The sequence below is a fragment of the Ostrea edulis genome, chromosome 5, assembly GCF_947568905.1.
Source record: "Ostrea edulis chromosome 5, xbOstEdul1.1, whole genome shotgun sequence".
Taxonomy (NCBI): domain Eukaryota; kingdom Metazoa; phylum Mollusca; class Bivalvia; order Ostreida; family Ostreidae; genus Ostrea; species Ostrea edulis.
The window spans coordinates 23693412-23713801 of NC_079168.1; the positions used below are offsets into that span (position 1 = coordinate 23693412).

Genomic DNA, 20390 nt, shown 5'->3' on the forward strand with positions numbered 1-20390 from the left:
GACCTTTGTTCTCCAGTCTCAATAGCGACACTTGCCCGTCAGTAAGGCAAACTTTTTTCTGAGAGACTTTCAGGTGTAATACGGTTTTAACGAGTCATAACTGCCTTCGATAATTATAGATTGTCGGAATTATGATTTAACAAAATGGAAGGAAATTTACAATATTTGAAGAAATCTGAAAACTCTCAAATCTTCAAGGTCAAATATTACGGTAAACACAGATGTTTAACACGTGTCAGAAATGTTGCTCTTTTATACCAGTTAATGTTTTCTCGATTACATACATCAGATGTCTCCTCTCGGAAGTCCAATTTAACTTAACCTTGAAATATTTGCTAACGTCAAACTCTTGCGAAGAAGTGTTCCTATAATCACTCAATTAATTACACTCCGAGTCCGGACGTGTTAAAAAACTACAATGATTGGAGCGAAGACTGCAGTCAGGAATGTAGAGTGTTATCAAGCCGTGCCATCTGCTCATTCGCTGATCATAATAGCGTTTCATTAGATTGTTTCGCGTCAACTGATCTATATCTCATTTGCAGTATGGTCGGTTGGGTTTCAGAAACTTTTTTTTTTTACAATTGTTAGTTCTTGATGTATCTGAGATGAAAAGTTTTAACATATTTCATTCATAAATAAACCAGAGCAGGTAAAAAAGAAAAGTTTCACAACTCATTTTTTAAAGGACAGTAGGAACGTGCAACAATATGTTACAGGAACTACACGTACATAGTCTTCTGTATGAAATGGTGAATGTAAGAATAGTGACCAATCTCATACTTATAAAGAAAACAAAATTGAGAGTAGGGTACACACGGACTCCTGCACATACCGGAAGTGGAATCAGGTGTCAAGGAGAAGTCAACCGGTCACACCTGTCGTGAGCCCCACATCTCGATCGGGTAAACGGAGTAATCTGTAGTCAAAACCAGTATGTAAAGAACGGCCGCAATTAGTATGAAACATGACGAGCAGCATTATATCCAATGACAGTTTGAATTGGTAAATTAGATCGTTATAACGACCAGTGTCTTATTTTTAAAAAAATATCTCTAATGCGTCTTTTTGACAGGATATTATCACTACTCATAATGACGATTTTGTTCTAGAAAAGCTCGTAAATTGGCGACTTCCTACTCGAACTGCTCGGTGAATGTCAATCACTTTCAAAATTCTTGTTAGATAATTCAATCGAACACACCTATGGCCTATTCTATAATGATTGCTGAATGATTTTAAAAATAGTTGCTACTTTGATGGAAACATAGTATGATACACAATAGTGAAAGCTCCTTTCTATACAAACAAGTGTTTGCAGTTTTGTTGATGTGTCCTTGTTTCAATCGATCTTCTCCATGTTAGAATTGTTAAAAAATTGATAATCTAAACTAGCTTTAGAACCGCAAATTATTAGGCTGGTTGGTTGTATATTGTTTAACGTCTCTCTCGAGAATTTTTAACTCATATGGAAAGGTCACCATTGCCGCTGAACGGTGCTTACGGCATTTGAGCAGGGAGGGATCTTTATCGTGCCACACCTGTTGTGACACGGGGCCTCGGTTTTTGTGGTCTCATCCGAAGGACCAACCCATTTAGTCGCCTATTACGACATGCAAGAGGTACTGAGGACCTATTCTAACCCGGATATCCAAATTTGTGGTATTATGATACAATCTGCAAAGTATATTTTCATGGTTTCTTTGGCTTATCCTGTAGTGAAGATGTTTTGTGTGTGATTGAAATTAATATCATAAATGATGTAGAAAATTATATTGTATACAAATTCATTAAGTATTTAAAACAACCTACTTCCGGGAGTAACCTGTCTCCCAGCTAGGCTGCCTAAGGGTCATCTATGGACTCTCAGTTGGCGGGTGTGGACCTTTAAGGAAGCATAAGAGGTATTTAAATTCTTCAGTCTATTTAAATAACATTATTTTTATAAATCAAATCTTAAATCATCTTATCTATAGTGGTTTTTTTGTTTTGTTTTAAAATTAGATACTAGATTTTGTTTGTTTGTCAAAATAATTGTCATAATTAATACACATAATAAAGTTTTTATATTCATTATAGTACGCTAGACAGATAAATATACTTGTACATTATATAATTCATAGAATGTGCCCTACATGGCACAGTAGGTAATGCCTTGTTAAATTTCGAGGGAGCTTAGCCAGGGCCCCATCCCTGGTAGCTGCCCTATAAATTAGTGTCTTTTATTATTACTATCATTATAGGTATAGAATAGATTCTGGGAAATAAAATCTATATATATAACAAAACAAAAAGACTTTCATCCTGTATAATTTAATTTACATGTAGTAAATCGGGCTTGATATCATTTGAGTAATTTTAAATAGAATGTGAATTTTATAAGACGCGGATCAATATTGCCATAGCAACAAAATGGAAATAGAGCAGTCAATCATTGTTTAATACGATATAAATGATGTTATTAAAGTCAAATGAACCAATCAAATTGCATTTTATAAGTAAAATCAAATTATCATAGGATGAAAGAATCTTTTTGTGTAAACTCTGGACATTCTACTTACAAACTGAATAAATGTGCGAACACTTTATGTTAAGCTTGTGAGTAAAATGTCCAGGGTTTACACGTCGATAAATTCCTCAAAAAGAATCATGTTTGATTCTTACACTTCCAATTTGTTCACTGTATTAACAATTTCAAAATCTTGAATAGTTTCCCCGCGCTACATTATTTGTTTTCAAGCGCGTATGAACACATCGCGTTTTCGGATTTATTGATGTGTAAATTCTCGTTCATTTGTATTTTTGTCCAATCAAAGCAATTGTAATAAGTATCATTGGAGTTGTAAGCAAATACAACCTATCACTGGGTCGTTATAACGATCTAATTTACCAACACAACCTATTACCGGGTATTAGGTCAAATGCTGTCTGAATTGGTTGATATCAATTATTAGACCGGTCTTTACATTCTACTAGCAATTTACTACGATAAACTCCGTTTACCTGACCAATATACAGATTTTTACGGCGGGTGTGAGAGGTCAACAGCGGATGTTCACTCCTAGGAACCTGATCCCACCTCTGGTAGTTCAGGGGTTCGTGTTTGCCCTACTTTTGATTTTGTATTGTTTATCAGAATTATGAGATTGATCACTGTTCGTTATCTTCACTTTTTATTAATTATACAATGTATATAATCATTGCAGTGTGCAGTCTTATAAAGATTTGCAAGTAGATTTCTCTGTGAAGTTAATTAAGTCCTTTATGTCAATGCCTAACCTATCGCATTGAACGTAGGAATATTTTATTTCGTTACTGCAAAAAGTAAAAATGTAGTGGAACAACCACGGGCAACGAAAAATAAAAAATAAAACTGCCGAAAAAACCTATATTATGATCTATTTTCCAACTGCAGTTACCGGTGACTAGGACTTGGCGATTACCCCCTTGGTAGTACAGCTGTACGAGTTTTAACTGGACGTTAACAATCCCTCGGAGATGAATTTCTTTTTTGTTACTCTAAATAACACTATGAATACGTCATCTGGTTGAAAGTTTTCATTTTCTTTGTGGATGTTAACGTAGTTTTGTAGAATTAGGTTTTGTGATGACTGCCTGCGAGTTCAAGACACCCCTTTCACATTGCGCATCCACTGGATTGATATTAAATTGTTATTTACTGCCAATCACTGTGTTTGAATTGAAAGAAAATTTAGAAGTTAACGCGGCTTTTCAAGGGCTCCATGCCGCAATGGGTTTTTTTTTATTATGATTAAATTAACCCCTCTCGCCTTAACGATTTTTCTTGTCACATTCCGATTTACGATTGAATTATGTATCTAACAAAGTGATACAGGGGCTCGAGGAGACATCGCTTTGGTCCTAACTGCCTGCAGATGCAGTAGGCCTGGTGTTTGACGAAAACGTATCTGCGCATGCGTATTAGAAGTATATTAGATGGCCAAAAATACACTGAACACTCATATTTACTTCAAACTCAGATGTGAAATTTTGAACGTGTCACTGTAATCCCCAGTTTCGTAGAATCCCACGTGTATGTTAGATGGAGCAGCATTTAATAGCCATGGATACTTTTTCACGTAATTGCTCGAACTGACATTGTGACGTCAACTTCATTATTTACGATGGCATCGCGATACCATTGTTGAGTTGTTGTCGAATGAACCCCCAACGTTTTTAAAGGTTTTCTCAGGAAAATTATGTTGGAATGTAAATATTGCATAATGTTACATGCATTAAGCAATAAAGGAGGTGGTGGATAATAAGTTTAAATATAGTCATTACGTCTTTTTCAAGCCATTAAAGTTGTCGAACCAATTTGTCAGCCCTGGGACTCAGAGAATTACGCCAGTCTCTGTGAATTCCAACATAATGAATACCATTACTCAAACGTATTCAATCACAGCATATAACCGTCAGTATGCATTAGCAGTCGGTCAAAGAAAACTCCGAGAAATTTTTTTTAAGAAATCATGTTTCACTGCTAAATGCATCTTCCTGTTTGTACAAATCATTTCTTGCAAAATTTTCTTTTTACAGAGGACTATGAATTATTGTCAAGCACTTATTTTTAATTTACAAATGAAAATACAATGCTTCAACAATTTAAAATAGCGTAAAATAGCCCCTCCTTCCCCTTTTCAGAAGAGCAGTCAATGAATGACTTCGTTCGATTTGACTAATGGCACGAACTTTTAGCTGACAAGTTTTCTAAAGAAAATACCACTCACTTTGCACTTAAGACTTGTTGCACGGGTTCAATGAAAGCAGTTTTTCGGTTTATACAAAATGTGAATAATACCCGTGTCTAAAGCCATTAGATACACAATGTTTCTCATTTTCACATGAAAAAGACATTTAGATCGATTATCCTAAATGAATATCGAGGGCTCTTACGACCTTGAGATCTAATATTTTGGGTTTGCCATATTTAATTTCTAGCTACTGGGCATTATAGAAAGTTCATTATGATCTCTCTCTCTCTTGATTGATATGGTTTGGGGTTTCAGATTTCACACTATTTGTATAATGTTTACGCTATATAAGCATTGTCTCTATTTAGCTCTGAACCTCGTATAAATTTCACGTACAATATTTTAACATTCTCAGAGGTGACGTCTCAATACGAGTGAAAAATTCTCGAAAAATCGTAAAATACACAAAGCAAACAGTCACTTGATAAATGATTTTTTCGTTAAAGGAACTCATCTCCTGAATCTAACCCCCTCCACCCCCCCACCCTCCCCCCCAAATCCTTGACAAAAGCAATAGGGGACACAAATAAACGTATTCCTGAGTTTGGAGTCATTGACGTGTATTAATCATCTAACAAATAAATTCCAAAGATGATTTATTGCTATTGATGTAACAAAAATTGTAGTATGTCACTAAGAAAATGTGAAAATGTCAACTTAACAGAAAACAGTCATTAAAAACTCTCTAAGGATATACGAAGCCCACTCATATACAGATTGCGATGTGATGAACCAGGGACGTTCTGATCTCTAGACAGTGTCCATTCATATAAAATCACTGAGCATTTCCGCCTTTGTAGTTTGTACTTTACTCTTGCAATAAATGTTTATCGCGCAGGAATTTCAACATATACACTTCCTGATTTCCTTACATCAAACTGATACCAGAATACCATAAGAGGACAGTTCGAGTTGCAAATATATTTCATATGTAGAGGAATTCAATAAATTTCTATTGCTTATTGTATCCTGTAAAATTAGATACTTTCAAATTGGTTTTATTGCGTCATTTTTGTTTCAGCCTTAAGTGACAGCAGTTTCCCAGAACCCATTTTTAACAACGATCCTAGCAATGTCACATTCAATGTTGGGGAAACCGCGACGCTACCATGTCACGTGACTCATTTGCACGCCAGATATGTGAGTACGAATGACCAATATGAAATATCATTTCAGTGAATGGAACGTTAGTAATGAAAACTGTTGTCTTTTCCTCTCACTGTAAATATCATTTCATTGAATGGAACGTTAGTAATGAAAACTGTTGTCTTTTCCTCTCACTGTAAATATCATTTGATTGAATGGAACGTTAGTAATGAAAACTGTTGTCTTTTCCTCTCACTGTCAATATTCTAAGTCGTTGTGGTACAGCAGTAAAACGTCTGTACTGAATCATCAAAGCTAATAGGTACTTCTGGTATAAACACCAGTGTTTGCGTAATGTTTGAGGAAGTGAGCATGAAAGTCTCAGAACAGGTGACAACTGACGTACATGTAGCACCAGGTACTTGTGATAAAATACTGGGAACCAAGGGGTGCATTGTGCTGACAGATAAATACTGGGAACCAAAGGGTGCATTGTGCTGACAGATAAATACTGGGAACCAAGGGGTGGATTGTGCTGACAGATAAATACTGGGAACCAAGGGGTGGATTGTGCTGACAGAAAAATACTGGGAACCAAGGGGTGCATTGTGCTGACAGAAAAATACTGGGAACCAGGGGTGCATTGTGTTGACAGAACACTTCAATTTCGTACTAGTTTTATCACAAGTACCTTTATGGAATAGAAAATCAAAAATTACCCAATGCACTCAAACCACAAAATGGTACGTGAGGCACATTCATGTAATATAATACAGACAAACACTTAAAAATTCATCGGAAAAATTATCCCGTGATGATCCGGGTTAGAATAGGTCCTCACTAGGCCTTGCTTGTCATAAGAGGCGACTAAATAGTACCGTCCTTCGGATGAAACCGCAAAAACCGAGGTCCCGTGTCACAGCAGGTTTGGTGCGATAAAGATCCCTCCCTGCTGAAAGGCCGTAAGCGTCGAGCATAGGGCTAAATTTTGCAACCCTTCACCGGCAATGGTGACGTCTCCATATGATTGATTGGTTGTATCTTGTTTAACGTCCCTCTCAAGAATTTTTCACTCATATGGCGACGTCACCAAGACAAGTGAAGGGCTTCATATGAATGAAATATTCTCGAGAGGCCCGTCAAACAAGATACAACCAATCATGGGAGAAATGCCAGTCAACAGAGAGCAGTACCGAGGTCAGATATGTTCATATTTTTAGGATATAGAATTATACAATGTAGTTGAGTCAGCAGACTCGAACTCCTGACCTCCCCATTAAGACGAGACCACTGTAATCACTGTGCATCGCGTCATGTCATGTGATATATCAATAATTCATGTTGATGGTGCAGGGGTTCCAACAGACATTTACAGTCTCGTTTAAAGTCAGCATTTCGCAAATTCTATGGTCGTTATAACGATCTAGTTTACCGATACAAGTTTCATACCGATTGTTAGGCCGTTCTTGGCACACTGAATTTGACTACGGACTGCATGTACTCCGTTTACGTGATCAAGATATAGAGCTCACGGCGGGTGTGACCAGTCGACAGGGGATGCTTACTCCTCCTAGGCACCTGATCCCACCTCTGGTATATCCAGGTGTCCGTGTTTGCCCAACTCTCCATTTGGTATTGCTTATAGGAGTTATGAGATTAATCACTGTTCGTTATCTTCCCCTTTCATAACAATAATTTGATTATCGCGTACAGTAATTCAAATAAAGATATCGTCAAAATAATTAGTGATGTCTGCCATCCTTTGAGTATATTTATTGATATATGTCATTTTCTAAACGTTCATGAGGGTATGAGCTGCGACGCTTCACGCCTGTATACCGAACGCGCGTGATGAAAAGTACGCCGGCGTGAGGAGGTGTAGGACATACTGCCATGCACGCTCAAACATGAAGTATATTTACATTTTACATGTACTTTCACTTCTGTTGGAATTCCCAGCTGTTTAAATAGACGTTCTATATCTAACAAGATTCATACACGCATAGTTCACATCTGCAGTACATTCATAGAGAGAAATAATTATCATTATTTACAGTTTGTAAAGACATCCAATGCAAACACATTAGAAATGTGAGCATGTTAGTTCGGTGTTCCACACGCCGATCACAACGTCAAGATCATTTACAGTAACTAAACATACGTCATGCCTTATAATACACGTACAAATAATATACACATTTTGATATGTTTACATTTCACTGTGCACGTGTGTATTTTGTTTAATTTCTGTTGAAATTCATTGCTTGTCATTCGCATCTATGAAGACACATTTTGTTTCAATCTAGCCGGATCTAATGTTTTAGTGCCGTACGGCCTGATACATGCATTCCATGAACTCCGCGACCTATTCCATGGCATTGTTGGAAAAAATGTTTCTGATTTATTTTCAACCTTTTATTTTAATTAAGAATACATGTAATACACAACGCTTGTTTATATTGTACGGCGGTTTGGGATTTTGAGTTTGACGTTCTTCCTCCTTGGACTATTTCCTTTACTTTGTTCAAATTTGGAAATCCTCACCAAATATGGAGACAGGTCAGGGTCAGGTAATTTTCAGTTGTTACGTTAATTTAACTTAATTACAAGTCAATAATTTTGACGTATTTGAAAGTATTTATAATATCTTTAAATATTATGGTAGATATAAATATAAGTAATAAAATGTCTTTTTTGTTTGTTAAACGGGAATACAGGTCACAAACATTGAGAAAAGTTCACTCAGGTCATGCAATGTTTCTGTCATGTTTATGACCTTCATATCCCGTTTAACAAATTTTATTATTGAAATATACAACGATTAAACATAACATTTGTATCTACAGTAACTGAAAACCAAACATACATCATGCCTTACAATAAAATCACATACATGTATATATCAACTTTGTGTTTACATTGACTAAGTAAAATATATATGTTACATGTATGCCTTATGATATTAAAATCTGGTTTACATGCACGAAGCGATGAAACGTAAAAGTTTCTATTAACAATTTATGACGAATCTGATCCACCTCGGATTAATCTGTTCAGTACCTCCTCCGCTGTGCACACTGCACTAGTATCAATATTACCTGCTGTATTGTAAGTCATTTTACATGTGGTTTTACAAACTTCCCATTGGTAAGGAGACACATTTGTAATAAAACCTCATATTTTATGATTTGATAAATGTCGTTTCCATTAGTGTCAGAGCGAGAGTTTACTCTCTGTTTTGACCAAACCTTGCATCAACGCGATGACATCAAATATGTATATCGCACACTCCGACCTCCCAGTGCTGCAGCCCACGAGTGTTCGATTAAGATACTATTGCATGTAGATTGGACAGTTCCCTAACCTAATAGATGAGAAGTCACAGAGATCTGAATCATATCTTTCCTTCTTTTCCTTCTTTCTTTCTTCCGTTCTTTCTCACACTGTACAAATCCCCTCGTTATACATATTTTTAAGCAATACTCAGTGACCTGGATATTTGATAACATGACCTTCAATACATATGTTCCTCTACTTAAAAAATCTTTGAAACAGATGTTCACAGACATAAAATTCATACACATCATTTAGCAAACTCGGGAAATGATTATTTTTTTTTACTTTTGAAAAATCTAACATGTATTGGTTACAAGTTAAGAAATAATATTTCATTCACTCTTCAAACTTTTTAGCATGCTTTCGTCTGCATCCTCTTTGAGAACTTTGCATATCTGGAAATCTTTAAATGACTTTTTATTGGTGCAGATGCTTTGCAATTACGGCACACTGAATAACAAAGAAACTAAAAACAGCCTCCCCCGCATGTAAGATAAGAATTTATCAAAAGATGAAAGTAATAGAAAAAAAAACACATCTTTTTTTATGTTTTTCTTCATATCCAGTTAATTGATTAAAAAGTAAATATACCAAAAAGATAGCGATGATCTCCGATTGATGATAGCTAATGGTAACCTTCGCGTTATAATGGCTTTGTTCCTTTATTTGTTCTCTGGCGTGTACATCTAAAGTTAATGGGGTTTCTTACATAAATTCCCAATTTTAAGTTTGGGGCGATTGCACATATTAAATTCATCAAAAGGCTAAATGTTACTGCTACACAATAAATTATTGGAGTTGGCCACCATGGAGATATCCTCTTTTGTCGCGCTCAGAAATGATAACGCCCACTAAAAGTTGTGAAAAACATGGGGGGAAAAGATACCTTTTTTCCGGGAGTCGGTCCGAAATGTAGGGGCAGAAGATCCGTTCCAAGTAAAGACAAGTGGTTTTTTTCAACTACTAAATGAACAAATATTTTCCCGACCTAACATGACACTTAGAATATACATATAATGTCAAACACTTGTGAGTTGTGGGACTTTTGTATAGAGATTGATTCACGTAAACAGTTTATTTAAACAATAAAATGCTTTCTTTGTTGTTTCATCGGGTGATCAAGGTAGCTAGCATTGCATGAAAAAAATTATAACCAGCTTAATTAAGCGATCAAGATAAGTAATTTTTTCCCTCCAATGATTGCTACCTCTATTTAAGACATTTTGTTGTATATATTTATATTTTTTATGTATTGTTTTAAAGTGTAAACTAGATTTAAGTACTAAAACATCATATGGTTGACCCAGTTGTTAAATGGAACAGCCAATGCACAGTTTGACCTTGATGGCGTTCCATATTTGTTAATGAGTATACAGACAAGTGGTGCTAAAAACTGGATCAGACTAGTTGGCAAAGATGAAAGCAATGTAAATTTCAACAGAAACATAAGAGAAAAGATTCAGTGAATGTAAATATTTTGTATTGATAACACATAATAGGTGAAAAAGAAATCCAGCTATTCAGCTCATAGAACCTATATGTAATTTTGAGCTTTATAAATGAATAAAATAAAAATAAATAACTGCGGTGTTCGTTTTTCAATTTTCCTCAGGAAAAACAAGAAAAAATCATCGACGCAAGCGTCAGATTCGACTGTAACTTCTTGGTAACCATCAAAACGTCATGTTTTTATATCGAAGCTCATTTTCTAATGGACTCAGTCCTTTACGAGTTCATTCCTGCAGGTTTAGGATATTGTTCACATTGTAGATAATATCCCATTACATTAAATAGTGACCCATTGTAAGAAGTACCCCCCCCCCCCCCAAAAAAAAGAACCAATTCATATTTAGAAATGTATTTATTTGTAATAAATAAATGTAAGGTGAAGATAGTTGGGCAAACACGGACCCCTGGACACACCAGAGTGGGATCAGGTGCCTAGGAGGAGTAAGCATCCCCTGTCGACCGGTCACACCCGCCGTGAGCCCCATATCTTGATTAGGTAAACGGAGTTATAAATAAATAGCGATTTACATTTTAACAAAAAAATAAAGATAAATATTATTTTGAAATGTGCTTTGTATTAGCACTCTGTAAGTGATGAGCATGAAATAGTTTTCAAAGACAAAATTATAGCAATTATATTGATATAAAAACATGCTTCTAAGGTTAATGTAAGACATTCGAAAACAGTATACAAATAACAAATACAGAACTAAAATGGACTAGATTGTGTTATTTAAAGTTCCAAAAGCTATTAGTAGATATATTCTTTTGAAATATGCATAATTTCTACATACTGATTATTTGCCTTATGCTTTTTTAATTTATGAAACACATACATGTATAAAAAGGAAATAAGAAATGCAACCAAAATTAGAAACTCGAATTACTTGAAGGAAACCTTTCAATGCGAAAATGAATAGTACGAGTTAACAGATTGTATATACCGAGAATTTTGGTTTGCAGGGGAAAAAACTCATGTCATTTATCAAATCCGTGATTAAATATATGTAACTGCCGTAATTTGATTTCATGAAATAATCAAATAACAATGATGGCTTTTGATATATATACAATTAAGTTTATTATTTTTATAATGTAGGCCCGCAGTTAATCATTGTCGTCTTTCTTCCGGCGGCCGATAATGAGAGAGTAGCGCAATTCGACATGCGCTCCACGCCCCGTTAAAAACTTCCTCGTATATTTTATAAATGGATATAAAAAACTGTGGTATGCAAAAAGTTTGATATTCATCAAATGCTGTGAAAACATAGAAAAGAGGCAATACAATATATTTAAAAAAAACAACAACAAAAAAACCAACAACAAAAAACACACAAAAACAGTCACTGGCAACGATAAGATTTCATAGACAGAATGAAAAACGGGGTATTATTTTATGTTCCAGTCATATTTAGTAATGCATGAGATGCATATCGTCAGCTTCGAGTGGATCACATTAGGTAGAAATCTGTTATACACGTTAAACTGCTTGATATAGGTCGGAATATTCGGACCCTTACTCTCTTTCATCGCCTTCAATTGGTAAGAGGTTGGGAGGAAACAGCAGGCAAACGCAGTGTAGTGAACTTCTGTAGTAAGAAGTCACCAACAACACATACAGAGGTTAGCTTTGTATTATCTTACTGTAAGGTTGTTATTAGACACGGTATTGTAAGGGTTAGGGCTCTTACTCGCAACCGCATGATCCCGGGGTCGAATTTAAAAAAATGAAAATCATGGGTCTTTCTGATATCGCCTTAGAGGTCCCTTGTCACGGTAGCTGTTTGCATGACAGATAACTCTTATTACTACGGTCTTGAGCGTCATTCATAGGTCAAAATTACAGCTGCTGACGTCTGAATACAGGTGAAAAATCTCGATCGAGACTTAAATCAATATAGTTATAATACAAATAAGTTATTGCCCTTTAAAAAGGACTGCAATACGTGTATCATAGGCACTTGTTGTTCTAGGTTGAAGTTGCGTCCCCCTCGCTTTGGTTGAATATTGTTTTTATACTATAAAGGTAATCTAATTGTCATTTTGCGTTCTTCACCACACCTTCGTCTCTCTTGAACATCTATAATTGCGTATTTTGATATTTTGGTTGATCCAACGAGCTGATATGGTGTATTTATTCACTCGGCAAGCCTCACGAATAAATACACCATATCAACTCGTTGGATCAACCAAAATATCAAAACACGCACTATAGATATCCTCTATATATCTGGCAGCAAACTATTGCTGCTCACCAGCTTGAATGTCACTTTCCATTTCAGAATCTTTACAAATGATAAAACAGTTATAGAACCTTTTTAAAAAAAATTTATCAAGCTCCGGTGCAATCAGAACTTCGCTCGGCCTTTACCGTCAAGTTTTTCTCGACTTGACGGAAAAGGCCGAGCGATGTTCCGGTTGGTACCGGTGAAAATGTACACTTGTGTATGTGCAAGTTCACTTTCCCCATATCATCCAGTTTGACCTCGCTTACATATTTTCTGTGTGGACCTCTGGGTCCACACAATGAAAGGGGTAATGTGAGGATGGAACAGTTTCAACTTCACGCCGAGTCCATGTACGATTTTTTTCATTGACAACTATGTCTTCTGCGTGAGCAGTTATCCCTCCCTCAGCCATGAAAGGTGAAGATAACGAACTGTGATCAATCTCATAACTCCTATAGGCAATTCAAAATAGAGAGTTAGGGAAATACTGATCCCTGGATATACCAGAGGTGGGATCAGGTGCATGGCACTGGGTAACACAGTGTCAGTGCGGCGTTCTCCTGGTTAAGATTATTAGAGCTATCAACATGAAAACGGGATACTTCAATAAAAATAGCATCAGACCATTCCCTGTCTAGGAGCCCGCGTGTGTCTCCTGCACCATGAATCGTCCATATAAAGTTTTCCTGTGCGTGTGACGTAATATGGATACTTCCGGACCGGTCATTATATCGTACAAAATTCATTTGCGGGAAATGTCTTCATAAAGCGTAAAGAATATTGAAGTCTATCCGAAAATTTCCAGCAATTTCATTTTGTGATAGGCTTGCTTGCAACACACCATTTGTGCGCAGTGTATCATTTTCATTTAGCCGCGGGATGTTTCTCTGGGAATTCATTCAATTACGTTATATTTCCCCAATCAAAATCGAAATAAATCTTTCTTCATATGCAAAGGATTCAACCTTATTTTCTGACCACGTGTTGCATAGATCCAGAAACAGTAAAAATCGTACTGAACGCATGATAGCGTGACGACTGGGTGATATAAACGTCAGATCACTCGAAGACACTCATAATGTTTCAATGAATAACTCAAAAATGTTTTACAAATAAACATAAAGTATATCGGGATCGATTTACCAAAAGTTTCTTTTTTCATTAGTTTAATTGTATATCCATCATGGTAAATTAGGAGTATGATTTATTACAGCCAACAATTCTCTGAAACTGTAAGGTATAGGTATTTTACGCAAGTGTTTTTGGTCACGATCACTTCCCCCTTGGCATCATATCCCCATCTGTTGGGGTTTTTTTTCTGGAAAAGATGAACTGGACGGTTCCTTTTACTACATGTGTCCCTTCTTCACGCGACCAGTGTACACAATTCTAGAAACTTCACAACCATAAACTGTCAGTACAAAAGCCGGATTACGCGACAAGGTTAGAAAGGTTTCATTTCCTCCCAGTTCTGCCAACCGCAACACATTTGCAGTGGTTGATCCATGATACCACAACACATTTCCAGAAACTGATACAAGATACCACAAAAGAAAGGCATGCTCAATGCTAGAAGTTTTTCCTGAAATGAAACTTTATAAGATATTGTTTATCATATTCTAAGAACATCTGTTTGTAGTATTTGAGACAGGGATGGGGATGACTACTCTTGTAGGACTCAATTTTAGTTTTGTATACTATCATTGATAACGTTTGCATCAATTTTTAGGGATTAAAGCTGGATACGTTGGGCTTGCTAGATTTGTTAGCTAAGGGTGTCTTACGAGGGCTGTTCGATATGTAATGTGTATTGTACCACAGCGCGATAATGCTTTGCACGATTCCGTAGATGATGATACTCTTGAATAGCTCTATTCCATACATTTCCAACGGTATAAACGCGAGCCTTCAGCTCAACATAGTTTTAAACTTATAGTCACTGCAATAGAGCCAGTCTTTGGCCACTGTTGTAAAAATATTTGGGAAACGGGTTGAGAATATGGAAGAAATTAGAGCTTATTTAAAAGTTCACACAATACTCGGTCATTCGGTAATGCAGATTTTTACTGAATTGGGGGAAGTTCATGGGTTTGATAAGGTATCTTATGAGACAGCTCGTAGGTGGAGAAACAAATTTCTGACTAGCAAAGAGTCTGTCAAAGATGCTGCAAAATCTGTCCGACTCGTAACTGTAACAAGCAAGGCAAATATTTCAAAAGTCAGGGAAATAATTGAAAGTGATGGCAGATACACGATTCGTGATATTCCCAAAGCTGTTGGCGTATTGCTATCGCGGGTACATTTCATTTTGAAGCGTATTTGGAAAATACCAAAGATTTCTGCCAGATGGATACTGCATATATTGACAGATGATCAAAAACGGGTACGAGTACAAACCGCCAAGCAATTGCTCAAATGTTTCCCAAATTCAATCAAAGACAATTTGCAAACATTGTTACTGGTGATGAAACATGGGTTCACTATTTCGAACCAGTAAAACAAGTGGAAACAAAATATGGCTAACTAAACACGGTAGAAGGCCTGTAGTTGCCAAAAGAACCATAAGCACAAAGAAGGTTCTTTATTGCATATTCTTCTCATGTGATGGTATAACTGTACAAATTCCAGTACCGAAGGGCAAATGTGTTACAGGTTGGTATTACCGAGATGGTATACTAAAAAAGCTCAACAAATATTATCATAAACAACGCCCTGTGTCAAGATTTAGGCATGTTCGTCTACTTCATAATAATGCTCCATCACATACATCTGAGCTTGTGAAGCAAGTTTTGAAGACGGAGACGGTTACCGTCTTGCCATACCCTTAATACTTTCCAGATCTAGCCCCATGCGACTTTTTCCTATTTCCAAAACTTAAAAAAAAAATATCTGGTCGTCATTACAAGTCCCGACAAGCCCTTGGCTCAGTCATCAGTCAGTGCCTCAGAGGTCTACCTAAATCAGCGTACCGTGACGCATTTCAGAAATGGATTCAGAGATTGAAATTATGTATTTCAAACCGCGGAGAATATTTTGAAGGGATGTAATGTTCATTTCACTATTTGTGTCCAATGCTTTTGAGATATTGTACAATACACATTACATATCGAACAGCCCTCATATATGGTACTATTCTCCACGGCGCCTTCGTTTAGGATAATGGGAAGCATTACCGAAATACAGTTATAAAACGCAAGCTAGGATTGGCCACCCCACCTACATGTTTAATGATATTTGTTTGTCTGACACCAAAAATTACATCACTGAAAGTTTGAATGTGTTAATATCACTTCATGTGTATTGATTATTTCATTCTGTACTCCAGCACCGAAATTGATTTTGCTTCATTCAAAACTGATTTCAAGTTACCGGTGCAGGAATTATTTAGTATGTACTAATAAAATCGGCTTCTTGTATGATTTCGGTAAGGATGATGGCGGTGCTGCAGACTGCTTGTATTTTTCACGGGACAGTTAAAACACCCATTTTCATCTCCCAACGATTTTAATGATCTGCAGAAGGGTCATGTGGTTTTGCCAAAACTCAGCAATGTTTGGTTTTGATAGTGTTCAGTGTTGTTCAATTAATATTATATCACTATATTCCTTTTTACTCTAGTTCCTGAATCTGGTTGAGATGATCGTGGTCATCCATTCTATCCAGGTAGTTTCTGTAGTTTACAGTTTTCAATCAGTAGTCTGATTATAAATCTCAAATGCTCCTTCCTTCAGACCATTGCGAATACTATTTTTGATTATGATGGATATGCATATTTGAGATTTCAGACCTAACAAGGATGTTGATTTGATAATATCAAGAAAGTGTCCATTTCTGACCTTTCAAAATTCATTAGGCCTTTACATACCTCTGTATTTGTGTCATGCCTTGACCCCTTTTCTTGTCAGAGTCAGGATCTACTTAGCATTGTAACAGTTCCTTCTTCTGCTCATTCATATACCGTATAATTCCTTAACATCTGTAACACTTCTGATTAATGGTAAACAACGCAATGTTTGGATACATATTTCCACACCTTTGTAACAGTGAGGTCGTGAATTCGATCCGTGCTCGTGCCATGGCCGCGTCAAACCCAAGACGTAGGTAGTTATTGCTCCTTCACCAAACGCTCGGCTTCTAGAAGAGAGAACCACGGGTCTTTCGGATGTGGCCTTTTAAAAACGTAGATTCCGTATCGCGGCAGGCGTTGGCACGTTAACAATCATTCACTGCTACAAGATGAACATAATGAACAGTGATCTATCTCACAACTCCTTTACGGAATACAAATTTAAGAGTTGGGCAAACATGAACCTCTGGATATACCAGAGGTGGGATCAGGTGCCTAGGAAGAGTAAGCATCCCCTGTCACACCCACCGCGAGTTCTATATCTTGATTAGGTAAGCAAAATCAGTGTAAAGAACGGCCTAACAATTTGTATGAAATACGTCAGACAGCATTTGACCCAATGACAGTTTGTATTGGCAAAATATTATAACGACCATATAATTTGCGAAATGCTGACTTTAAACTAAAATTTTTAAACCCCTGTAGCATCAACTTGTTTTTCAGTAGCCTGTCTCGATTTGTCAGTAGCCTGAATCGATTAAAACTGATCATACACAGAATAAGCTCTTGCGTATCGAACCAGTTGAGAAACATAAACACCATATGCAAGTGATAATGGAATATTGCCACATAAATATGGGAAGTTGACGATGGAGAAGCTGAAATCATCTCTTTTGACATAAAGTTGGAGTTTTAGTTTGTCTTTAACATCTATGTTCAGTAAAATATCTAAGTATGACCCAGATGTGGAAGACTGTGTTCTCCTTCATTTCGAGTTTACCAGAATACATCGAATCGATATATTGATGAAACTGCTTATTGTTAATAGATAAAACGTCTTCTATATATCCAAATGTCGAATAGAAAGCCAGAGCTAGAATTTTTTTCTTCTTGTGCAGAAGCTTTTGAATCAATTCTGCCTCATAAGAATTTAAAAACAGGTCAGCTAAGAAAGGAGAACAATTCGTGCCCATGGGAATTCCAACAGACTGTTAGAAGACCTGTTCACTAAAGTCTACGAAGATAATGTACTACTCACCAGGGCCCAGACTAAATGATTTATTTTTCTGTAACGAATAATCTCTCAACTATAGTTTTCAGAAAACAGAGGAAACCAACGTTGTTAGAATATTAATGCCCGGATAAATGTTAAATAGTATACTTCATTTCTTACGTGTACGATTTCAAGATATCGTTTGATTAAATTTATGAATTGGCATTTGTTTCCAAATTATTTGTAATCTAGTTTGTATTTTCATTAGCAAGTCATGGTATGATTGTGTTATAATGGCATACCGGCTCCTGTTGTCTTTCCCTTAGATGGCGCCACAGGATAATGCGGTCCCCTTCCGAACTAGCTTGGGCATTATCATCGCAATTTTGGTCTACACGTAATGTTAAACCGCGGAACTTTAAGAGACGGGATATTGATTTGTGTTTCCATTGAATCGAGTCCCGTGGGGATCCGGTTTAGAATAGATCCTCAGTACCCCCTTACTTGTCGTAAGAGGCGACTAAATGGGACCGTCCTTCAGATGAGATCGTAAAAACCGAGGTCCCATGTCACAGCAGGTGTGGCACGATAAAATCCCCCCTGCTGATGGCCATAAGCGCCGAGCATATGCCTAAATTTTGCAGCCCTTCAACGGCAGTGGTGACGTCTCCATATGAGTGAAATATTCTCGAGAGGGACGTTAAACAATATTCAATCAATTCATTGAATCGATTGATTGAAATCATCGATCTTAAGACAGCTAGGGTATTCCGTCTCTATTTGAATGTTGTCCTAAGTATGAGGACTGGTGTTTCTTTGGCAGCCTCAATGGGACCACTCTTCCAAATTAGAAAGAGGCGATGTCTGTATCAAGGGATTGTGGTACTTGTCAAAGAGATTGACATCTAACGTCACACTCCGACAGATTGTATTATATGTACACAAAGAACTCCAATAGTTTTTCTATAGGTTTAAAGACGCAAATCACCAGGAGAATAATAGAAATATTTGCAGAATTCTGTTGGAGACTTCATGTTTGGTATGATAAGCAAAAGCCGTTATGAGTGTCACTGGCGATACGGGAACAATCACACTGAAAGTTTTTTGTTGGTTTTTTTTTTTTTTTTTTTTTTTGCTTTTAATTCCTTAAAAATAAAGAAATGGATAAAGTCGACTAGACCAAACTGATAGTCTCAGGAAATAAGCAAAGGAAAGTATATGATTATTTCATTTCATTAAAGTGGAAAAACTGCAGGTTGCTTTCCTTAATGTGTACTTTGTATATAAATTTTACTCTTTGTCACCATCTTTGCATATCGATTTTATTCTGTGTTACCATCGTCAGTATTAGAGTATCATAATTATCTCCGTTTAATCGAAATCATATATTTTTGTAGAATTCCCTTCCCACACAAATCAGATGTTTGTAACTGCTTCAAAAAATATTTTTCAAAACTTTTGCCCTAGTACCTCCTGAAATACGGGTACACCGTATCAATCCGAGTGTTTCGCTTCCACACGAAATCAATGGCATCTTTCTTATATTGGCGTGGCCAATATTCATACTCGCATACGTTTCTAAATCAACTCGATATGTCGAATAAAAGCGGTCCAAGAAGGAAGTTTGACAAGATACCTGTCTTTAGTTACCGATCGTCATTTCGACGGGAACGCTCTCCCTCGTCTGGTACTTGATAACATTAAGGAGAAAGGCAGGGTTGTATCATATCTTTCTAGAGATGAAATGGTTGATGTGACTGAAACATAGCAGGTTACACCGAACATTCTCTACTGCACTTTGCTGATGAGATTAGTTACGTAAGCTATACAAAGCAGAGCATACATACAAATAAAGACTGATCTGGTAAAGAAATAGTAGCACATTGGGTTCAGGATCTATCAGAAAAATTTGAAAATGATGATATATTAATGGCGGTCGTTACAGAATTATAATTTTTGATTGTTTCAAAAGAATTGTGATGTACCGAAACTATAGGATTAATCACAGTGGAAGGTTAAAGTGGAATTGGAAGTAATAGGGCTGTTCGTACGCTAGGCAACATATACAAAACTAACATAATTTAAAGTTATGCAAACGAACTGCACAGAATTCAAGCTGTCCTTTGATACATGTATGCCGGAGATACATCGAAAACGAACACAGACATTAGCAGTACAATGTTCAAAGGTAGATAGTTGAAGAGAGTCTTAAGTATGAAATAGCAACACAAGACCAGAACAAAAAGTGAAACAAAAGAATTAGCTAGAGGCGATGGGGATACCAAATATTGGGAACGATGATATCATCATCATCGTAATCATCATCATCATCACCATCATCATCATCGTAATCATCATCACCATCATCATCGTAATCATCATCATCATCATAATCG

General features: G+C 36.5%; 1 protein-coding gene across 2 annotated transcripts in view; it reads left to right on the top strand.

The window, feature by feature from the left end:
- Window positions 1-20390, top strand: part of LOC125649627 (lachesin-like) — a 50859-nt gene that overhangs the window by 16414 nt on the left and 14055 nt on the right. For both annotated transcript variants that reach the window (XM_048877291.2, XM_048877289.2), the window contains exon 3: window positions 5797-5915. In XM_048877291.2, coding sequence (XP_048733248.2) covers window positions 5797-5915 — 119 coding nt within the window. The remainder of the gene's footprint in view (window positions 1-5796; window positions 5916-20390) is intronic.